At 37.8% G+C, this 23,893-nt stretch overlaps 2 protein-coding genes across 3 annotated transcripts in view; one reads left to right on the forward strand and one right to left on the reverse strand.

Moving 5' to 3' along the window:
• The first annotated feature begins 428 nt into the window (after window positions 1-428).
• On the forward strand, window positions 429-9,025 carry ZDHHC23 (zinc finger DHHC-type palmitoyltransferase 23). Of its 2 annotated transcripts, none has more exons than XM_063305675.1 (4): window positions 429-1,150; window positions 2,027-2,731; window positions 3,915-4,082; window positions 5,018-5,213. In XM_063305675.1, exons 1-4 carry the CDS (start codon window positions 1,005-1,007, stop codon window positions 5,106-5,108), a joined length of 1,110 nt encoding a protein of 369 aa, XP_063161745.1. In that variant the 5' UTR covers window positions 429-1,004; the 3' UTR covers window positions 5,109-5,213. The 2 variants fall into 2 exon arrangements, with proteins under 2 accessions (XP_063161745.1, XP_063161744.1); XM_063305674.1 differs by having other exon boundaries at window positions 432-1,150; window positions 5,013-9,025.
• Window positions 9,026-11,883: 2,858 nt separating this feature from the next.
• CCDC191 (coiled-coil domain containing 191) overlaps window positions 11,884-23,893 on the reverse strand; it is a 36,077-nt gene continuing 24,067 nt past the window's right edge. The window contains exons 11-17 of the mRNA XM_063305676.1: window positions 23,129-23,202; window positions 21,051-21,133; window positions 20,098-20,199; window positions 19,064-19,207; window positions 18,079-18,231; window positions 16,466-16,620; window positions 11,884-14,202 (exon numbers count right to left, since the gene is read on the reverse strand). Coding sequence (XP_063161746.1) covers window positions 14,070-14,202; window positions 16,466-16,620; window positions 18,079-18,231; window positions 19,064-19,207; window positions 20,098-20,199; window positions 21,051-21,133; window positions 23,129-23,202 — 844 coding nt within the window. The 3' untranslated portion in view covers window positions 11,884-14,069. The remainder of the gene's footprint in view (window positions 14,203-16,465; window positions 16,621-18,078; window positions 18,232-19,063; window positions 19,208-20,097; window positions 20,200-21,050; window positions 21,134-23,128; window positions 23,203-23,893) is intronic.

Here is a 23,893-nt window from a genome sequence, read left to right on the forward strand (position 1 = left end):
CACCGGAAGCAAAAACTTTTTGGGCATAAAAGAGTAAGATCCAAATCATGCATTAATTCAACATATTCTACGTCCTAACGACATAATTTAACTACATGGGTTGAATGTGCATGCGAGACCAAAAAATTATGACTGGGCTGTGGTCTAGTATGTGTGGATTAAATAATCTCCCCCTCCGACGTCGTATTTACGGTCAGGGGATTCACTACTGAGCATTTCGCAGAACAGTCCTCCTTCCTCTACAGTCCACGTTAATAGATCTTCCACAAAGTAAGCCTCGGCACTAATTCTGATTAAGGCAAACCACGCCTTCGCTGCCCTCCCGGCCGTTGGCCGATCTTCGTGACGTCACAAAAGGAAAGGAAAAGACCGGCGTTCTATGGAAGCCGGAAGCTTCAGGTCGCAGTAAGGACACTTAGGGGAGAACTGCAAGAAGGGAGGGATCACGTGCCTTGAAAGCAGGCGTGAAATTAAACAAGGCGGAGCGCGTCGAGAATTCTACCGATCGTCGTAGCCAAGGAAGGGCTCCCTTTCTTCACCTCCACCGGAGTTGGAAATCGGAATGGCAACAAGAATCGTGGGGCGAGGGAGTCCTGGACTTGGCAAGAAGTGCTTACATGAAGGTTAGAGCGGTCGGGCTTTGCTCTGATGGAACAGGCAGGGTGGTTCCGTAACGGGTCCTTCCGGGAGGAATCCTATGTTTTATCTGAGGTGTACTTTCCGACAGGAATCCTGTATTCTTCGGAGCTCGGCCACAGGTAGCAGGTGGAGTTACCCTGAAAAAAGTCTGTGCGCACGTGAGCGCTTACCGACGTCTTTTGCCTGCGCGAATCCTTTGCAACATTCAGCGTTCGGCAGCTCGCTTTCACCAGAGTTCTTCAGAGTTGAAGATTCCTCGGCCTGATCCGAAAGCAGGTGTCTCTGTCCACCTCCTCTCACGCTCCTCTTCGACGCGGATCGTGGTCAGGGCAACGTCCTGTTACTGTTGCTACCGGCGCTGAAGCATGGACAAACGGGCAGGAAGGAGAGCGAGAGCCCGCGAGATGGAGGATACGCTCTGTTGCTGCGAGTATCTCGATCGGAAGGGCCAAAGGAGCCACCTGGCGGCGTGTGTCTGCGAATGCGAGGACCTCGACGAGTGCTGTGAAAGGTAAGGAGGGGGCTCTTCCTGGGAATTTCTTCAAGCTGGGAGTTCGTTGGGGAGGAAGGCGATGGGACCGGGGCATTATAGAAGGATCTGTTTTCCTCAAGTGTTAAAACTCAGTAATTAGTTTCAGAAGGCAAAAACGCCACACTACACTGCATTTGTAGTCTTAAATTGACTAAATTATCTTACACTGATCAGATAAATAGAGAATTTCACTTCACTTCTTATTAGACTACACTGTCCGAATCACACTTGTGCAGTCAGAGAAACTGACACTTGTATGGCACTCTAACAATATAGATTGCATATAAATCTTTTAAATAAATAAAATAAAAACTTTTCCATTAAGGTAAGACCTTGTCTACATGAGCCACATAATGTTACAGAAGCAAGGGGAACTCAATCATTCAGCACAGGGTGAGCCCCACCAACATTATTCTTGCTGATAGTGTGGATCAGTATTCCCTGAACCACTGCCTTCCAGGTGTGTTAGATTACAATATCCATCACTGCTAGATTTGGAAGTGATGGGAGTTATGGTACAGCTCATCTAGTAGGTTGGTGGGGCAGAAATGTCGAAATGTGTCATGTATCCTCTGCTGGACTATGGCCTTCTCATCATGCTGGCATGATGAATGTTGAAGACAGCTCTTGTGTGGGTTGTAACTTGTCTGGAGCTGATGATTGTCCAAAGCTGCTGCTTTCTCTTGTGCCAACATATCTTTAAAAAGCATGCTTATCTCCTGTAAAAGTGGACTCTAAAATGCTATCCCCTGCAAATTCTGATGCAGTGCAAGTTAAAGTGACAGAAGCCAGCACAAATGTATTTCTTGTTCTGTTTGGTCTAACACGAGCAGAATCTGTGCTTTTCCCTAACAGGTGGATGACTTGCAAATCTTTACCCCCTGGGATATTAGAGAGAATTGCAGACACCTTCATGGATCGCTTCCGTTTCCCATGGATTAGGGGGGCTGTAAAGATCGATACCAGCCTCCTTCCGCCAGTCATCCTGCTTCCTTTCTTCCTTCACGTAGCAGCTTTGCACTTCCTTTTGGCCCTCGTCATCCTGTTAACACTTCCTATACTAGTACTATGGTATTACTACCTCACACACAGGAAGAAGGGTCAGACCCTCTTTTTCTTAAGCCTGGGGCTGTTTTCCCTAGGTTACATGTACTATGTGTTTCTCCAGGAAGTGGTTCCCCGGGGCCATGTGGAGTACAGTCAGGTGGCTCTTCTTACTTGTGGCTTAATCCTGATGCTTGTAGCCCTACGTCGAGCCAAGGAAGACCCTGGATACCTTCTCTGCCAAATGAGCAGAAATAAAGCACTTTGCCAAGGCAGCCACAGTAATAACATGTTCAGCAAGAACGGCCTGGGGAACCCCAGTGGGCTTTGCAGAGTACCTGCCTCTGGTGTTGCTGTAGACAGTAACGCTGAGAGCCACTCCAGAACTTTGGAAGCAGGGACAGGTCAGGGCATAGAGGACTGGTGCACCAAGTGTCAGTTGGTTAGACCAGCTCGAGCTGGGCACTGCCGAATATGTGGCAGGTGTGTGAAGAGACTGGATCATCACTGTGTCTGGTACGTTCTGTAGAGTTTTGAGTTGGCTTTCATGTTTTTTTTTTTTCCTAACATTTGTGTTGCCAGTGAACTGTGGTGTTACCAGGAATATTTTTCCACTTTTGGTTCTATCCATGTGTAAGTGGTTCTGCTGACCCGTTATCATCTTTGAACAGATTGGGCTCCTAAGCCCATATCTTTGGGCCTTCCTGTGCTCACTATTAGTTGGGGAAATTCTGTTATGCGGTTCTGCAGAGTTACAAATAGCAGTTTTCCGAGTACTACCTAGAGGTGGCAGAAGTGACATGCAGGACTTTCTGCATGTAAGTCATACCATCAGAAAGTAAGAGTTGGAAGGGACCTTGGCTATTGTCTACTCCAGCCCCTTGTTCATTGCAGGAAGTCACTATTACAGAAGAGCTCTGTCACAGCAGAGCACTATCCCAATTTTTCAACTCACATGAAAGAAACCATAATGATTTCTTTCAGAGCTTCATGTATTCTATAGGGTGGGAAATCAGAGTTATCTGCACACATCATCTTGTGCCTGTTTTCTGTGATTTAAATTACCTCCATGGATAAGGCTATCAGAGATTTGGGATGATTTCCTTACAAAAAAACTGAGATGGAACTTGGCAGAGGTGAACAGAAGGCTATATTGGGCCATTTAAGGTAAGTAGATCAGGAGGGCAGTGCATAGCATCTGCTAAATTGGACAGTCCTTACCCAAGTTTATTTTGTAAAGATGAAGGCAAAACATTTGTTAAATAACAAGCACACATTCTTTGAAGCATATAGATTAAATTTATGCACATTTGATGCATAAAACTTTTTGGAATATAAATTAGAAACAGTTCTGACCTCACCTTTTCTGATTGGTTGAGGCTGTTTCTGTTTCAACAATGCAGATTTTTTTCTAGCAGCTGCTCTTAAGCAGTAGAGCAGGCTGTCACTGGGTTGCATTTACCCAGGTCTCTCTTGAAAACCCCCAAAAGAATTCTTCCTTTTCTGATCTGAGACTTGTAGCTACTCTTTTGTCCAAATCAGCAAAGTGTAGTTTGTGCTTACTCTGTAAGCTATGATTAGACACTTATTTCAGATGTTTTTTTTAAAAATGAAACCAAGTACTTAATGGGCACTTTGGACTCTAAATCTTTCTAAACCATGTTACCATAACTTCACATTTTGTCTTTGTCTCTTGGAGGATTAACAACTGTGTCGGAGAACAGAACCATCAAGCTTTTGTCCTCGCGCTCTTCCTTTTTCTGCTCACTTCAGTGTATGGAATTTCTTTGACATTGGATACCATCTGCAAGGGAAAAACCACCCTCCATGCTCTGTTCTACTGTCCTGGTGTCTATGGAGAATACGGGTGAGAAAAATGCTCATTTGCTTGACAGGAAGGCCTACATTCTAGTGTTTGGTCCTGGGGATTGCATTAGAATAATTGCTAACAAGAAAATTATGGGAATTTTATAGTTGATAGAAAAAGTCTATGTAATGATTTTATTTGCTCTTTTGCATGAGAAATTTTGCACTTTAATTAGGAAAATGTGATTGCTCTCCAGGGTGGTACATTGGGAGCTTAATGTTGCATACCTTTTCCTTCTGTGGAGGAAATTTCCCTGATCTCAAATGGGCTGTTTTTGTCTGCTACTGAGAGCTCTCCCCTAATTTCTTCTTTCTTGCCTTTTTAACTGAAAGGGGTATAATTCTCTAGCTTCATTTATATGGGCTGTGCTTCCACATTGGCTTACATTTTTTGTAATCTACAGTATAGTTGACCTGTTCCTGTTAAAATCTTGGGTTATCTGTGGAGAAAAAAAGTTAAACCACTTATTTATAACCATCCTCCTTAAAGTAGTCATACAAATGTGTGCTAAAAAGAGTAAAATGAGGTCAACAAAAGGTAGCTGGCAATAACATTCATAGGACATCTAGCAAGGTAGCACTTCATATGCAGAAAGATTGAAGAATCCTTCTAGATAAGTTTTCTATTAAAACAAGGGAACCAAGCAATCTCTTGGAAGAGAAGTGATTTCAGTAGCAGAGAGTCACCATAAATAATTCCATCTTGTATGTTGTTAGCATAAGAATATCCACCCAATTCCTACATTTAATCTAAAGTGTATGGGGTTAGGTGCTTTAAGTTACAAACATAGTTTACTTGCTACTGAATTTTACCAGAAAGAGAGGAATGCTCCAGGCTATCAATGGAAAAAAATATTTCTTTTTTCATGAACCTTTGCATTAATCATGCCTATATTAAACAGAGTATCCTTGCTTTCTGTTCCTCACTTAGTTCAGCCCTGACATTCACCTGCGTATGGTACTGTGCCATTGTAACTTCTGGTATGGGCTACATCCTTCTTCTTCAGCTCTTGAACATCAGCTATAATGTGACTGAGAGAGAGGCTCGAATTGCATTACGGGAGAATACTGGACGGAGGTTGTTATGCGGTATGGTGGTTGACACAGGCCAGTATAATCGAGGGTTTTTGTACAATTGGATCCAGTTTTTGACCTTCCATTCATCTGAACTGCAGCAGTCAACTGAAGATGTTGTATGAAGGTGTTTTTAATTACTAACTTTATCATATGTATCTATAAGGCATTCTGGGCAAACAGCTCTCATCTGCTGCAAATGAAGAATGGAGTTTGAAGATTCTTTTAAGCCATAATGCAAGCTGGAACACCAGTTTCTCAAAAAACATGCATATACCAAACATTTAGTAGGAAGACCTGGGTATGACTGTGATTGCTTATATTCTTCACTTGATACCTGTTAGTGTCAAGTGAGGAAATGTATGTAATGAAATATAAAACAACCATCACAAGTGAAAGAAGTGGAGGCCTCCCTGTTGTTTGATATGACCTTGGAGTTTGGCATTTCTTTGGAGGCAGTGCATACATTCTGCTCTTGGGTCATTCTGTGAGATATATGAATCGGGTGTTAGAATTATATGCTGGAAGTCATAGGTTGAGGGAGGCATAGTCTCACAGTTCCAACAGAATGAGTTGCCTTTAATTCATTGTTTCTCTAAACACCCCTACATCTCCCAGGGAAGATTCAAGAAACTTGACTCTAAAGATTCAGAAGATGAGCATTTACTGTATGTCAAGCCAAAGGTATTTAACTTTGAGCAGAAGAGTTTCACATTACAACTTTCCAATCTGCTATGCCAAATATGAATTGTGGAGGGGAGGGTTGATTCTAGGAGGGATCCTCATACACCATTTTCTAGTTCTGATTTTTATGTTTGGGATTTGTGTCTCCTTTGGATTCATGCCCTGAATTTAGCAGGCTGCATACTTAATTTCATGCATTTGTCTGACTAAAAGATAGCTATTACTGGATAGTGGAGAAGAAGGTTAAGTGTTGCTTAATCATTATATATTACAGCAAAAACACTTGATTTTTAAAAATTTTTATTGTTGCAAGTTCTTTGTAATGGACATGATGAATTAAAAAGGGAACTCTTCTCACTTTCATGCTTTTACCAAAAAAGAAAGAACTCTACAACATTGTGCTCCTTAATATCTTCGTATTAGAAGAACTGAAATACATAAGTGCCTATAGGATGGGCTTTTTTTTAATGCTGTGATTTGCATGGCTGGGTGGTTTAGTATTTTTTTTATCATTACCTTCTTACTTAGAGAATATGATTGCTTTTAATTAATATACTTATTCCTCACCTCAAAGATAGCTCATAATGAACAACGTAAGATGAATATTACAAAAGCTATTTCTCCATTTAAATTTATAAACTGCCCAGAGTCGCTGAGAGTCGGGTGGCATATAAATAAATAAACATTAAGTAGTTAGTAAAAGCAACCCCTTAAAACACTTGAATTCAAAATCATATAAAATCAGCAACTACTTTAGGTTGAAAAAGAATACTGCAAATTGCACATGATTAAAATCACAGCTGATTATGGATCATCGGCTTAAATTTAGGTTCTTTGATGGTCTTATAAAAATTCATCGAACTGATAGTTTTAAACATTTTAAAAGATGCAAGTGTGATTTGTATAAACTATAGTGCAATCAAGTTGTAGAAAAGAAAGCTGCAGTTATATTGAAAAAAAATAGTTGCTTGGGGGACTGGGGAGTGTAGAAAATGCACATCCATTTCTTTTGTCTGGTGTAGAGATGAGCAGGTGCTAGATTATTTTTTGTAATAGATCTGGCATTTGCTAAAATTTGCTATGATTCTAATACATATGTAGCAACAGTGACATTCCAAAGAAGATGATATTAACTCAGCTTTGATAGGATTATGTACATGCTAAAGTCCAACAGTAGAAATTTATGGGGGCAGGGTTTAAAATAGAAAATATTCTTAAGTAACTTTATCATGGCTACAATTGTAGGGCGTAATTCATTTGCTGTTGTCAAGGAAGTTTTCTCCTAATGAAAAATTGTGTACTTTTGCTCTGAGCTTACCCTATGTAAACGCTACATAGCACAATTTTCAAGTTGAAACAAATCTGTGTTTCATCTGCATTCTCTGCTTTGGCACACTGCTGGTATGTGAAAGATCAGTAGGACAGCATTCCATCTACAGCAACTGCTACTTCTGGAGCTTAGTGCTAATGGACAGCTCACTTGCTTCTTTTATTCTTTTGAAAAGAATCTGATTTTAAAACTCCAGGATTTTTAAAATTCTGTCTGTTAGAATATTTAGGAAGAAATCTTCTAGTCCTCAGCAAATGTGCAGTGCTACATAGAATAGCTGTATATCTTGATGATAAGTCTGTACAAACTGGCAATTAAACAGGAAAGTTTTTCTTTCTGTGGTAATGATACGTACTCAAGACAAAATTCAAGTGAACATTCCTGGGACAGACTAAGGGCTGGGAAGTTGAGTATAGTATCTTTCTGGGAAAATATGGTAATCTTCTGAGTAACTAGCTAGTAGCTAGAATTAAACTCCTCAATTTTTAACAATACATTTAATTCCCAGGTTCTCTTTTTAATATTCATTTGACATGGTAAACTATACAACATGTTTAACTATAACAATTGAAAAACTGTGTTCTAGATAGTGTAGATAGTGCAGCTATAACTGAAGAAATTATACAGGTTTGGGGGGGGGGGGTTCCTCTGTGAATGCACTAAAATGATAAATTTTGCCTCCATGTCCTCTCCCTCATAAACCACAAAGAGGCTGACAAAATATTCTTGTCTTCTGCTATCAGGACCCAATGTGGAAAGGCTGGACATTGAAGATAAGTATCTTGTAATATGAAGGAATGTTGCAAGGAACAATGGAATGCATTAAAAATCCATATTCACCAACTTTTTAGTTTTCCTCAGGAAAGTTGAAAGGATTACCTCCTGAATGTCAGAAACATAAAGCACATTTTTTTGAAGGAAGTGTTGCCATGTAAAGGAAGTTCAATGTACTGTAGCTACAATTAGGCTGAAAGAGACTTCTAAAGCACCCGTTGGGTATGGCAGTGAAGTAGAATATAATACTACCTAGCCTTTTGTATGGAATGGAATTCTGAAAATCTGAAACACGTTATTGTATAATAGCCTTTTCTATATTAAATCTCTTCTGTGTTACTCAGTGAATTCCAGTGCAGATGTTATGGTGGATTTTTAAGGCACAGACTTCCTGGGTTGCTTTGCTGGTCAAGATCAAATGCCAGTAATATGAAAGCCTTGCTGTGACCCCATTGAGCTGCACAGGGCTAAAAATAACCTACAGCTACTTTGCAGTTATGCCATTATCTTGCCACCTATCTTGGCATTTAACCATTTAACCACTTCTTTAAAATGGCTTAAGTAATATATATCATATCTCAGTGGATCAACAGCATTACACACACACACACATTATTTTTATGGTGCTTTTTTCTTTTATACTAAATTATTTTCAAGTGTCTTAAAAATAATTTGTGGTGGGAGTGTTTTCTAGAGCAAGTAATAACTGCCTAACAGTCTAATGTCTTAAACATTCTCTGATTTTAATCAAGTTATGAATGTATTTTGCCCTTGTAGGGTAGAATCAACATGTTTTTTTCCCCCTTATATCATAAGTAACTGTCTTTTCCCAAAATCTTTCTTCCATCTCAATGTTCATTAAAGAACTTTAAGAAAACAGGACATTTGCCTTCTCATTGGTTTACAGTTCTTAGATTTTTTGACAGTTGGATATGTGATGTATTTTACAAAAATACTTGCATCTGAAATATTTGGGTACTTAATTTTGAAATGCTTTATCTGTACATTTGATTGCATAGTATAGTAGTATTTATTTTTATAAGCTTAATGTTTGATATAAGTTAATACAAAGTTAAATGTTTAAAAATGTATACAATCGCTCAAATGAATAAAGTTATAGAAATAAACTATTTCGCTATTAAAAACAATGATTTCATAAACCACAGCTGTTATCCTTTTCATTTGTTCTTTTTTTACATTTTTAAATTTGAGGCTGATGGGAAGATGGGATAAATTTTATATGTATGCTTATCAGCCTAATTGCTAATAAGTTTCAGGGAACGGAGGGAATTTATACAGATGCTTTGTACTTAGAATTTTTGAAGCTAGAGATAAAAAGTGGAATTATTGCTAACCATGCAGTCAAAAGGTCATTTGAAAAAACTAAAGGTACTAATAGAATAGGTAATTATAAGATTATTCTGCATATGATTTCTTGTAACAGATGAACACATTTGCACTACAAATGGAATATCATTTAAAGTTGTCCCTATTTGTCCTTAAAGAACAACTATTATTATGTTTCTGAGGATAAACAAACTTGTGGATGAGCAGCACATGGCTCTTTAGATTTTAGAGGGTACAGGAATTACAGACTGATTTATTATGTGCCATCAAGTTGTTGTCAACCCTTAGTGACCAGACAGAGATGTTAAGGTCAACCATGGTTGGCTTGCCACAATGGCAGAAAGGATTCCCATACTGATACGTAGCTAGTAACCAAGAGCAAACTGGCCTGCCTTTCGCAAAGAGATTGGTGACCTCCATGTAGCACTGTAAATGTGGAAGGAAGAAAGCCAAAACTAATAGCACTGAATTGCCTATAAGGAGGTTTCACATTTGAAAGCAAAGTTACTGCCCAGAATTCTTGTATTCTCACTTCAAAATTTTTCCTAAAGTAACTAAATCCAGCTTTAGAGAGAATTATTCCCTTGCTGTTTTTCTATAGTTATAATTGTTGCTAGGGAGATTTGACCTTCACGTTTCTGATGAATATTCAGTTTTCAGCTGAAAATTATGAGCTGTAGAATGCAAGATTCTAATTGGAAGTTGAGGTGAAAAGCCAACAGTTGAGAAACTCTCAAGTATGTGTAGCAGCAGAAGGATTTTGTAGCCAAAGAAGAAGACTGACAACTGGCAAATTCCCAGGGGCCTCTGAAGTCTGAAGGAGAGATGCATATGAATGTGAGAAACACGAATCTCTGTTTTTTAAAAGTAGCTAACTTAAAAATGTGTAAATATAGCAAACAGATCTTTACCATTGCCTCAGATCTGGGATTGACTCCTGTGCTTTTTAAATTAGGTGGAACAATGGCTCTTTCAGGCAGCCGATTTGGTGAGTCATGGATGCCAAAATAACAGTTATTACCGTATTTCTATTTACAGTGCCAGTGAAAGGCATTTATGTGGATTACCTTAGTTGTCAAGGTAATTCGACTAGCTTTGGATATTATATGATTACCTTGTCAGCTGGTGAACTCCAGATGCAATTGGTTCATTTCGCTTTGTAAATCTGCTGGAAGTGGTATTTTCTAAAGGACTGAGTTATACAAGCCCAAGACTATCAGCAAACTGTGCAGGGGAAAAGGATATCATTTCAACAAAATATTAAGCATAAGGCATATACTTGGGTATCTAATACTGTAAAAACTATTTTAAGCTGCCTGCCAGAACTCTGTTTCTGAGCCCTGCCTCATTATCTGTATTGCTGTTCAACTGATTTACAGTTATCGTTGCTGAGCTTATTGCTCATAAGTAAGCAGAAGGCAAATAAAAATTGGTAATAATTAATATAGCTAGACTTTTAAAAAAAAGCTAAATTTGGGTATAGAAGTGGCTATATCATTACTGTAATTTAGCATGCATCTTGAGTCTTTTAAGTACACTGCATTTACCTCCCAGTTGGTGGGATGTGGGTGACAGTATGTTGGCTCACCAGGAAGTCTCTAGATTGCAGATCCTAGCTTGTGTAGAATAACGTGAGTGTGCTTGCAATGAAATTAGGCTTTGGTTGTGCTTGTGGATACTTCCTAAAATGTCCAAACTGACCAATACTGTGTTGTTACAGTTAGCGAGGAATTCTTCACTTACATTATACAGAAATGAGTGCTTCTGTGTTGGCAGAATTACAAATATATTTTGGAAGTAGTGTCTTGTCTCTATAAAATAGAGGCAAACTAAATATATTAGCAGCAATTAAAGTCAAATGTACCCCAACCTGGAAATGATATAAGAGGCATTGAAGGCAAGTGAAGCTAAACATCACATCTCTCCTGTACCTAATCTTCTGTCCTATGAGATTTTTTCCCGGCTAAACCAGCAGTTTTAGGGAAAAAACAATTGTGACACATGTGGATAAACTATAGGTGAAGCCTACTGACATGAGCATCTGCAGCAAATTCAGATTGCCAAAACAAGGCACATGACATTATGATGTGAGTTCTGCTCTTGCAAACATACACCCCATGTGCTTGAATGCAAGCATGTAAAGTCACCAATTTTGCATCATGATGCATGTTTTGATGTGCTAATGTCTGTAGAGGGAAGAGGGAATGGCCTTGAAGGACAGGAAGAAGAGCCACTAGCAAGGCAAAGGTCAGATAGAAGGGGCCTGAGTGCAGGCCAAGAGCGTAACTTGAGTAAACAACTCAGACAAGGCCCATAAAGGGAAGGAGCAGGAAGCGCATTTAGACTTGCAAGATTGTTACGATACCTGTTAAAAGTACTGACTTAAATGGCATTGGTTTCTTAGTCTGGTCTACCTTGAAGACAGGGCTGCAACGGGGGGGGGGGGGGGCAAGCGGGGCATGTGCCCCGGGCGCTGTGCTGGGGGGGCGCCAAAATGGGCATGGAATCCATGTTTGCCCTGGGTGACACAGACCCTGGTTATGGCCCTGCTTGAACAGCTAACAGTTCCTGCTTAGGGCTGTTATGTATTATCTCTTGTCATATTCTTTTGTTCCTTTCAAGCTGCCCCCTCCCCCACCTTCAATACAGAAAAGATTAGAGTATGGAAAAGCAGACCATTTTTTGAAAGAGGTTCCAGTGTAGAGACAACATGTTAGTTTGAAGATACTATGAGTAGATGAATTTGCAAAATTTTCTGAACTTTTCAAGGCTCCTGCTTGTAGATTAAGGAATCACAGATGGCAAATCAAATCTGTCAACTTCATATCTTTGAAAAACTGGATAAATTAGGGTATCTCTATTCCAGCTTTAAAATATTTCCTAAATGAATTGGCCATCTGGAATCAGAATCAGGACAGTGATATTTTATGAAAATCACATTTTTACAGCAGAGAAGTCTAGCTAAAAATGGGGCATCTTAACTCTGGTGTTGAAAAATTGAACTAGAACCTAGCACAGAACTATTGCTAACTGTATAATTAGGAACATTACCAGCACTCTTCAGCTGTTGGCTTATTTTTTCACCCATTCTCTAAACTGGATTTTCTGAGATTGCACTGTGGATTCAACAGTTTTTCAGTTGACTTGCTGGTTGATTCCTTTAGCAGCATGAGAAAGTGAAACACTGGTTTCAGCAATGTAATACTGTAGATGAATTTCTAGGCTTTCCACAACTGGGATGGATTCTAGTTAGTGTGACACACACAGTAAATACAGTAATCCATCAGCAGCAGTCAGGGCAGAGGTATCTTAGGATATGGAAGTCTACTACATATTCTATAATCTGGGAAGGACTTGGGAATCTCTTTGATGATACAAGTGTTCCTATTATATTTCAGTTTCGGTTTAAGGCATATTTTTTAATATTAATCCTGCTTTGATTGCCCTGTGGCATGACTTCTGCTGAGTTTTTCTACAGTGTGAAGTTCTGTTTATCACTATCCTTTTTGAACTGGGCTAAGTGATTCTGTATTTTTTTTTTTTAGTATAAGGCTGATATAACTTGGGCTTCTTACCTGTGTCAGTGGATTTTTTTTAATCTATATATCACATACAGAGACTTTGTGAATCATTTAATAAGTTTAATTATAATATTTGGACAACTTTGGATGCAGTCCAGCCAACCAACTTCTTCAGTAAAGAAAAAGCCCACATGTACATTCAGGATATGATGGTAATTTATAGTAATTAAAACATGAAAATATGTGTAAGATGGTTTATTGTTGTTAATCACCACAGCTGCACTGAGCATTGGAACTATAACTCCTGAAACTTACTGTTTGATAACTGGCAGCATATTAATTATAACTCTTCCTATAGCATTTTTCTGGTACAGTCCCGAATAGCCAAAGTTTCTATTCCAAGCTACCAAAAATGTATTTATTTTGGGTAGTTGAATATGAAAACCAGGGCCAATATGCATCTTATATGGCTGACAATAAAATCATCTTTGCATCAATGATGGACAAAGAAACCTTCCATCCCTTTAAAAGCCTACGCTTAAACTGAATAATCCCCAAGCGTTTATAAAATAATTGATTGTATGATCTGGTTTTATGGTATGTGTGATACTAAAAAAATGCTGCGTGCAGTGAAGACATTATCTAGAAGGGAGGAAAGGTAATTCAGAAATGAGAAGCAAGATTTCTGCAGCAAACTAACTTGTACCAATAAAATCACTGTCTGATGTTAGTTTTTAATACCAACTCTAGACTGCCTTTAGAATTACACACAGAAGGGCTGAACTTCTTCCCTTGGTAAGATCTTATGATGCTAGAGGGCATGGAAGTATATTCCAACCATGTGGAAACTGACTGTCTCACCAGCAGCTAGGGACAAGACCAGGCACAGCTAGTATTGGTTAACTAGTTGTTTTTGCATTTATATTACAGCTGTTTGGGGTAGACAGCAAGAAAATGTCTTGATGTAAGTGTATGTAAACATTAAGGACCCTCACTGTGTTCACCCTGTGGGATCTCAACAGCTATACAGCAAAAGACAAGTTCTGAGCTTAAGGCCAATTCCAATTGCAAAGCAGACATTCAGTGGGAATTCCCTTGCAAACCAAAGATGCTGCCATGTTGTTGATAGAAGGAAAAAGGCACACAGAGATGAGATTGCTGAAATGGTGCTACAGAGTCAGTCTCAACCAGAGAATTGGTCACATGGACTTTTTTTCCCTTCCAGGTTCCATTTGTCCTCTGGTCTGAAATCCTTTTGTCATGCTTGGAAATCTGGCAAAATTTCAGCCACTCTCTTTCTTAGCTTTCCTAGTCTTTCTTCTTTTTCTCTTTCATGTTTCATCTCTTCTGGGTACTGTTGCCAGGCTCTGAATGCAAGTAGTAATATTCTCCTGTATCACAAAATGTGTAAGAGGAAAAAAAGGCAGTAGAATTGTAAGCAGGCATGCATATGTTTATTAAAACTTTTTTTCATTATTCTCATACTTGCCCCATACTGAGTAAGCAAACAGCTTTAAAAATATGGTATTGTTGCAGTAGAGATGATTATAAGTAATGTACTATTTACTCCTTACTCTCTCAGGTACTGAACATGTCAGTTTATTTGATAGGGAATTTCCCTAGAGAAAAAGGATGCTAAATGTCACTACTCTCTAGACAAATGTGAGGGGGGTCTGTTCATGCTCAGAAACCACAGTATCTCAATGTTCATAATTATTATAAAAGATATTGGAAGTAGAGAAATAGTTGCCAAGATTTTATGTCTGAAATGATACCTCAAACATCACAGCTGTCTATTGACTGCATCCAATGTACTATAGGTTCATGAAAGTGAAGTGAATGTTTGCCAAGGGCCTATGCAATCCAGCATTCTCTGTGTTACATAATGGCCAAACAAATGTGTTCAAAAACATCACAGATAGAGACTGGAGGGCAGTAACTAAATTTCCACCAGGAAAATGGGTACTTAAATACTACCACAAAACTTTTATTCTTACAATATAGATCATTCCTAAAGGGTGGAACATATTCCTAATACAGATTTTTTAAAATTATTAGGTTGCATTTCACATTTTCTTCCAAAGATATATCATTGTCACATCTTTCTATCCTGTGAGATAAATTAAAAAGAGAATGAGCTTTGTGGCTTGATGAGGATGAGAACCTGGGTTTTTCTCAACTCAGTCTATCACTGATAGACCACACTGGCTTCCAAAATACCTTTATGCATAGATGCTTCTCTTCCATCTATGACTTTTATCTGTTAATGTTTTTAAGTCTAAGTGATACAGTCAAATAGATTGTATCACTTAGATTGAGGCATACATTTGGTATTCTCTGTGGTTTGGTCTGAAAATCCTATATACCCCTTTCTTTCTAAGATTTAAAAGAAAAGGATTTGGGATCTCATCTTTATTTTGTAACACAATTTTTTTCCTGAATGGTTAAGATTCTGATTTTATCCGGTCTAAAATTAGCTTGTGTTTTGATTAGCATAGAGTGAAGCCCATATACTAGTAAAAAACATTTACTGTTAGGCACATACATAGCAAAACATTAAACGCACTGCCTTCAAACTGGAATAGGCCTTCCAAATAACATGAAGCAAATTTGGGTAAGTAAATGAAATAACCTCAGCACTTTGCAAGAAACACAACAGTTAAATCCAGTACATTTTGACTATCAACCTTTTATTTGGATAAACTCTACTTACCTGTAATTTTTACACATCTCAGTGAGTGACAGTATCTGTCTGGCCTTTTCTTGAATTGGAAACTAATCAGAGTCAAACCTGAGACATCCAGAGAATTCCAAAGCTAGAGGTTAGATCAGGAATTCAAAAAACATCCCAGAAGGCAGCAGTGGCACACTACTTCTGTACTGTTGCAAAGAAAAGTCCATGGCTGTGCCCATGAACACACCTAATGTTGTCCACAAATCTAAGGGAACTTTATTTACTTTTTAAGTCTTTTATTTATTTATTATTTATATAAAGGCTGTTGCTCAGAATTTTTTCTCTGTTATGATGAATATAGAATTTCCTGGAGAAGTTTTGATATGGACTGGACTTTAGTTACTAAAACTTAATTTTTCCCCACCATGGTAGTGGTTCCATTATTTACTCTGCCTGATTTATGCAATGGCTAGTGATTCTCGGTGTATGTACCAAATGACAATAAGAAGAGGATAGACATATGCTAGAGCTGCACTTCTACATTGTGTTATGCAGAAGTTAAAATTTTAAAAAGCATTGAATTCAATAAAGGATACCTCTGAATAACATTGCATTGTTAGGAGTATCAATTTTCTGTAGAGCAAAAGATGGGCTGAACAGCAAGCGGTAACAACCAACAGCCTAAGCACATTACTGGAAGGATAGAGGGAAGATAACCAGATTTTCTATCTGGTATTCTATTTAGTGGTACAGTTATATTATTCTGTGGATGGCTTACCACATAAAGTGATAAGATGCATTTAAATTACATATCATAGAAACATGATTTGCATCTTGTTTCCCAGGATACAAAATGCACATACAGGCACGCACACACACAATGTTCAGATGACTCCAAAGGAAGCTAAAGAACGAGGAACGTACTGCGTAGTACTTTCAATAAATACAAGTGAAAACACATTTAGTATATTCGTTTTTACCTATTACAGTATTGACCTGCAGTCTTTTGTTTTTCCCACAATGTACTTTTCTCCTCATTCACCAAATCAAGCCAAGCCCCAAATAACTTCTTCTTTAGGGCAGTTTCATGGACTTTGCTTGCAATGTCTTCCAGAATAAGTATGTAGTCCCTATACTGGGAAAAAAGCCCAAGGAAAGGGAAAAGGTATCATTCAATTATGTTTATATTTTACACAGCAATACAGCAACACAAGCAGGTGGAAGAAGCAAAATATTCTGCATGTATCAGAGGAAAAAACCCTCCCACACAATGTACAATTCAGCATGTGGTGCAACACACAAAAATCCTTTACACTAGCATCTCTTAAAACTTTCCAAGACAATACTTCCTTAAGGAGGGGAGGAGCTAGGATTGTTCTCCCCCCCCAAAATGAATAAATAAATAATAATATTAGAACTTGTTTTATATTCCTTTGTACTCAATATGCTAATTATAAATCTTAATGGGATTTGCATATGTCAGTCCAGGTGGTCCTCTTTAAATGACCACTCATTCAGTGAATGTTCAAACTTATGACGGCACTGAATGAGTGCTAGTCACAACCATTCCTCAGAGTTCTGGCCATCACAGTGTCCTCATGGTCACACGATCACGATCTGGGCTCCCGGTACCCAGCTTGAGATTATGACATTGCAGTGATCCACGGTCACATGATGATGATTTGTAACCTTCCCCACCAGCCTCCCACAAGCAAAGTCCATGGGAAAGCCAGTAGGAAGTCAGAAGTCACAGTCATGTGATGTCTTTGCTTAATGACCCACGTGGTCCTTGCTTAATGATGGCAACAGGGACTGCCAGAATTGCCGTCACTAAGTGGTGCAGTCATGTAACATTGTACTTTACAAACATGTCGCTTAGTGACAGCAATTCCGGTCCCAATTGCCATTGTTAACAGAGGACTACCTGTATATTTAGTCAACATCTGGAATGAGAATTGTTAAAAGAATACCATAATGTTGGTGTAAATGCTCAGCTTGATTCAATATTTGGTCTCAACCAAATGTAGCGACCACTGAAAATCCATTTTCACAAAGAAGGAAAATATAGTAAGACCCTCAGTTTCTTTCCACCTGAAAGCTCACAATCTTTGTGAACTTTCATTTTCATTCAAAAACCTTCTAGTAATGGATTTATCTTCCACTTGTTTTGCATCTTCAGGTTATTCAAGAAATACTAGTGTTTCAAGGAACACAGTTTAAGTAACACTGCTCTACACTCCCTCCCCACACAAATTCTCAATAGCCTTTGTCCCACAAGAGCCTGTTGAAACCTTTAGTATCCCACATTCTTGCATAGTGTCTATCTACAGAATTAGGTACCATGTCAGTACAGTACATAGATCAATAAGAAATGAGACTTCATGGTTACAGCCCAGAATAAGTGCAGCACTGCATCATCATATTATCATCATCACAGTTAGGAGGATTGGGGAAAATCCTGAAGGTTGGTCTATCTCATTTTAATCTATTCATTACTCCAAGCTACTGGCCTCCAGTCTAGATTAGATTAGATTCTCTTAGAAAATGCCTACATTTACTATTTTTTAAAAAAAAGATCCTCCCTCTTGCTCACCTTTATCCAGCTCCTTAAGGACCTTCTAAGCAATTGATAGGAATAAAGTTCCTCAGCCTGAGCTATTTTTCTGGAAAGGATCTCTTGCACATGATGAAGCCAGGCAAGAAGACACTTCTGCTGCAACCTGGTACAGTGATGCCTTTGTGCCATCTAAATTCACAGATTAAGAAAAGACATGGTTACTCATACAAATGGATGAAAGCAAGGCCCTGTAATAAGGTTGTGCCATTGAAACACCACCGACCAGGCCCTTTTATTATGTCCAATGATCAATGTACATAGCTTCCCAGGGCAAGCACATTCTTTTTTCTCCATTTCAACTTTGTAGTCTGACAGCACAATTACATCTTCACTTATTTTAGTTGGAAATATGTCCAGCACTGAGGGGATTCATAGGTAAACTTGATCTGTGGGCACGCGAGTGTTGAGAACCATTATTTATTTCTTACATTTAATTCCAAACGGTCAGATACTGTAGTTAAAAAACAAACAAACAGCTCAAAACAGCATTAAGTAAAATATTCATTTAAACACTAACTAACATGTTAGTGAATGAGCTCCACAGCACCAATTTTGGAAATAATTGGCCCCCTATACTAGCCTTTTCTGCAAATGGCCACAACATGCTCTCACAGACTGACATTTGCCTATTGGGCCAAAAAGTTCAGGGACTAACTATAATATTATTATTTCTGCTATTGCTATTACATTTTCCCTTTCTTTTAAGCTTGTCTTCAGATGTTTTGTCGGAAACACAGATTCTTTTAAGCCTTGACCATCAAGGGTGTATAAACTAGACATAGGGAGTGGTTCCTTCCTGTTGTGTTGGCCCATGCTGGATCAAGCAAAACACATAAACCTTGGTTTGATGAAAAAAGTTATTTCACTCTGCAACAGTTCACACACTGGAGAATAGCAGAGAATTCATCTTCAGCACAAGAAACTTTTTTTTTAAGATGCCCATTTTTATTTTAATTCTTACCACCATATTTTCTTCAGATTGCTTTATAAGTCTTTTCCAGGGTTCTAACCCCTGCTTCTTGAGCAAAACCTTAATGTAATGGTCTTCTGCTTTGGATAAAAGTTGCTGTTCTCTCTCTAGCCTTCTCTGTTTTTCCACTTCTTTCTGTAATTAATAAATCAGAAGAGCACAGTTTAGAGGATTTGGACAGTTCGTTAAGAATATTACTATTTCTTGGGCAAACAAGCATACCATTACTCAGGTGCTCAGTTGTTGATTTCTTTCTGAACTGCAGGAAATGGAGAGATCGCTAATGTCATGGTCATCTACATGGCTCCAAATGTCACTGCCAAAAGCATCTCCTTCATGCCAGTCTGCACCATTTTGAATGGACTATCATTTTTTCCCCCCTTCCATTAGGGACTGCACGCACAGCATGACCACTGCAGTTTCACGAATATCATGAGCATCAGGATTTTGAGCCTCAGAACTTCCAGGCCTTGTTTCTGCCTCTGTTGCTTCCTCTATCTATCTACTATCTATTCTTGCCAGCTGTAAGACTTAAAAAAAAAGCAGTAGCAGCAGCTTTCACCTGCTTTGCCCTTTCCTCCTAGTCAGTAAGATTGAGAGAGCAAGGGCATCAAATGACAGTGGTGAGGAAGTCACTTATTCATACACCAGGAGGTTCATCTGAGGGCATCCTGCCCAAACATTCCTCCCAATCTGCCACCAACGCTGTCTGAACTCAGCCTCATATCAAAACCACTCAGAAGCTTTGTATCGTCAGAGCAATAATGCCAGGCTACCTCACTTCTAGAACACAGGGCTGTGGCTGCTGGTTTATATTACAGCCATTAGTAGAGCTTTGATATAGGGGTGTCTAAAATAATTTTTATGAAAGAGAAGTGAAAGTAATGATTTTTTCCCCTCAGCAGCTTTTGACACTTCTGGATTAAACTGGTGCCATTACAAAGTCGTACTGAAAAGCCAGTTTAAACTGGTGTTCTATCAGAAATAGATCTGTGAGATAGATGCAAGCACAATATTCCACTCACCATTTGCTGCAATCTCTTCTCCTTTCGCCTCTTTTCTAATTTAGCCTCTTTTTCTGCTGCTTCTTGCCTCTGACGTTCTTCTTCTTTGGCTTGCATCTCAGCCTTAAGGTGGGATAGGAGGACAAGGTAAGCTAAACCCATCATATTTAAATCCCTGTCCCAAAGAAATACAGAAGTTCCAAAGCAGATGCCCAGCTAAATAATGATACATCGCTGCTGTATGTGTTGTTATGCGCAAAGGGGGTAAAAAATAATATTTTATTCAGAATAATTTTCAGTAATGGTGGAGAATAGCTTTATGAGCAGTTATTAGTCAGGACACCAACATGTTTCAAAGCAGGTTTTCTCTTATAAGATGTTGTGAATAAACAAAAAAAGTAACTGTTATAACCTGTTAGTTGGAGATATAGTCCAGTTAGATAAAAAATCTAATTTTTTAAGTCCAAGTTACTGGGTTGCAAAATTGTTCCTATTACTCTTCTAATAGCTTGTTTGGTTCCTGTGCTGGGAAGAAGAAAAGGATGACGGCCTTTCTCCCCTAACATGCGCCCTTGCTTGCATGCGGTTTCTCATCATCTATGAACCTTATCATCTGCTGTTCAGGATAAGATTTTATTTTTATATTATTAAGATAAACCAACTTCAGGAGACAATGCCAGGATGTTAGTCGACTGGCACTCTGGCACATGTATGTAGTTTATAGGGGGAGACCGATATTTTTCAGGGGCCTCAGCTGCGGATTTATTTTGGTTTTAATGGTTTGTAATTTGTTTTGCGTCTGCTGCCCAGTTTCCTTGGATAGGTGGGTGGCCATGGAAATTTGATTAATAAATAAATAAAAGATTAATAAATTAAATCAAATTTCATGTTTACATTTTAAAAATTATATCAGGCCTTCTGCTGTTTGTTGTCTATCTGCATGGATGTCTAAGCTAGAAGTTAGTTTTACTTGCCAGTTTCTCTTCTTCTCGCTTTTTCTTGGCTTCTTCCAATTGCCTCCTCCGTTCTGCTCGCTGAATTGCTCTCTCTTCCATAGCTAAAACATTCAGGAAAAGGTACACAAAGATGAGGATAAATTAAGCTTTGAAACCTGAAGAACGCAGAGTTCTGCTTTCAATTTTGTTTTGGGCTGATCAATACCAAATTAAATATTGCCATATTGTTCATCTAGCTCAATATTCTCTCATGCTGCTGGCAAACTGTCTAAGGTAGAACACTACACAATGTTAAGTACTCAGTTTAATATTACTTTTAAATGTGTAAAGTGCTAATATACTTGCTGGGGCTGCAGCTAGTGGCTCATGGCTTTCAACACTCTCTCCAAGAGAATAAGATCTAACAACACTCATTACTCCCAATTAATATTCAGTGTGGTCATTTTGTACTCTTAATTTTTTTCAATTTGCAACCCTTACAGTTCCGGTGGAAGCTATTTGTTACACCAGATTCAAGAGGTGATAACTAGGAAAGATTTAATCAAGAGACTAATTCAAGGAAAAAGGAAACAGCTTGAGTTTGTAACATATGTTTTATAAAAAAATAGTAAATATATTTTGAATGGAAGAGGGAACACCATGGAATATTTTGTTGTTAATTTGTTCAGTCGCTTCCAACTCTTTGTGACTTCATGGATCAGCCCACGCTATTACCCACAGTATAATTAAGATTTTCTACTTCAGGAATTCAGCATTAAGTATTGCAGTCTTCCACTTCAGTATTAAATACTGTTTTAAATACTGTTATATGTTTAACTGTAATTTTTTACTCCTAGTTACAACTTTTTAATTTTATTTCTATTATTCTAACATTCTAGCTAGTAGTTCAGACTGATTCTTGTATTTCAGGGGACATATGAGGTGATTCTGAGACAGGAAGAGAAGTCTGAAATATTTAAAAGAGATCCTAGATACTATAGTTATAGGTGGGCTATCTCTAGACTGCACATGGTATCTTGTGACTATACATTTCTTCTAAAAGTCCAGCATCCACAATATATATATATACTCTGTGTGTGTGTGTATATATGTGTGTGTTTGTGTGTGTGTGTGTGTGTGTGTGTGTGTGTGTATTTGCTGCTTCTTGACTACCACCAGTATTTTAAGGCAGGTTTCTTACCAGTTAAAAAAGCTGGACAAGTTTAGCCATTGTTCATAACCAGCCACAAAGAATACTTTTCCTCTACTCTTACGTGGTATAGACAATGACTAATTTAATATGAACAACAAAGGATATTGAGAGTATAATACAGGATATTAAGAGATGCAATTATTTATTACAAAGCACATTACATGTATTGTAATGTGATTCTGAACACACATCAACTTAATTAAACAAAAGATTTAAACATTTTTGAGTGTATCTTTTCAGGAAGTAATATGTATATTTACTGTTATTTCTTGCCATATTTGTTCTAGTCTTTCTGAGATTGGTTGAAATACACTAGCATTAGTAAGCAAGTAAGTAACTTTACTGATTAGTCAAATGACCATTTCAGAAAGTTGGGCATCAGCCACTATAAGATATAAAATATAAAATTATTTTGTTAAATAATTAAGTATTTATTAAAAAAATAATACACTAGCATTATTTGTTAGTGGTCAGATAAAGTACATGAATCATCTTATACTGTCACAATGCTATTGACCTCACCCTGTCCAGTTAAGATGTTATTCAACAAGATCTCAAGGAAAGAAAGAAAAAAAACCCCTCAATTGTTGTAATTTAAAGAAAACCGCACAATCTATGGTTTGAAATAATTCACACATAGGAGTTGAAAAAGTTTGCCAAGAAGCCCAATAGAAAATTAGCTCTTCAGCTGTATTTATTAAGCATTTCATAAGTTTGACTATTCCTATGCTTTCTTCTATAAGTAGTATGCATATTTGTATTATAATGATCTCATATTTTACTAAAGCTTCCCATAACCACCCAGAGTCGCTCTCTGTGAGATGGGCAGTGACTAAATTTGATATATAAATAAAAATATATAAAATAACTGTCCAGGAAAGACTCCAGAAGCTTAGAAACTTACCTTTGAGCAAGGGATGCAGTGTGACTAGCACTTTCAAAGACCTTCTCCTTTGAATGACTGGCTGATTTTCTGACCTAAATAAACCAAAGTGTGGGAGAGAGGAAAAAAAAATGATACAGAAGAGAAAGGTCTTGGGTTTTGAATTAACATTCTAGAAAGCAAATACTTCAAACAGAAAATAATGTTCTGTGAATAACATAGATTATAGACAAAAGCATGAGATTCAATATGACCTTGACAAGCCTGAAGATTTAGCAACTACAACTGACCTTTATAAGGCTTGGTTTACTGATCCTATCCCAGCCTTATAACGGTTGTTAAAGAATCTGTGCCTGTTTAGTTTGCAATGGAATAATGAAATAACTTTTGTTATTTTATTCCATTGTTTTACACAGTCCTATATGACTATATATGAATTCATTGTCTCTCCTACTACTTTGTAACTTTATTTTTTTTGACAACTTTATAATACGAACAATGTTATATTTCCTTTTCAGTCTTTTTTGCTAAATTAAATTATGACAATTAATTTAAATAAACAACTATGCTACAAAAAAATAAAAAATGAAAGCATTTTAAAATACTGTAATCAATCTCTGAAACATATAAAAAGAAAATTCTGCATCTGGATAAACCAAATTCTGTTGCAAAAAAACCCATGAACTTCATAATTGTATGATTTTGTTAATTTATTTACCCCCCCCCTTTTAACTAATCATTAGGAAAATGATTTCCTAATCATTTAGGAAATGATGACAACAGGGA

This window comes from Candoia aspera, chromosome 5 (genome assembly GCF_035149785.1).
Source record: "Candoia aspera isolate rCanAsp1 chromosome 5, rCanAsp1.hap2, whole genome shotgun sequence".
In the NCBI taxonomy this organism is placed as follows: Eukaryota; Metazoa; Chordata; class Lepidosauria; order Squamata; family Boidae; genus Candoia; species Candoia aspera.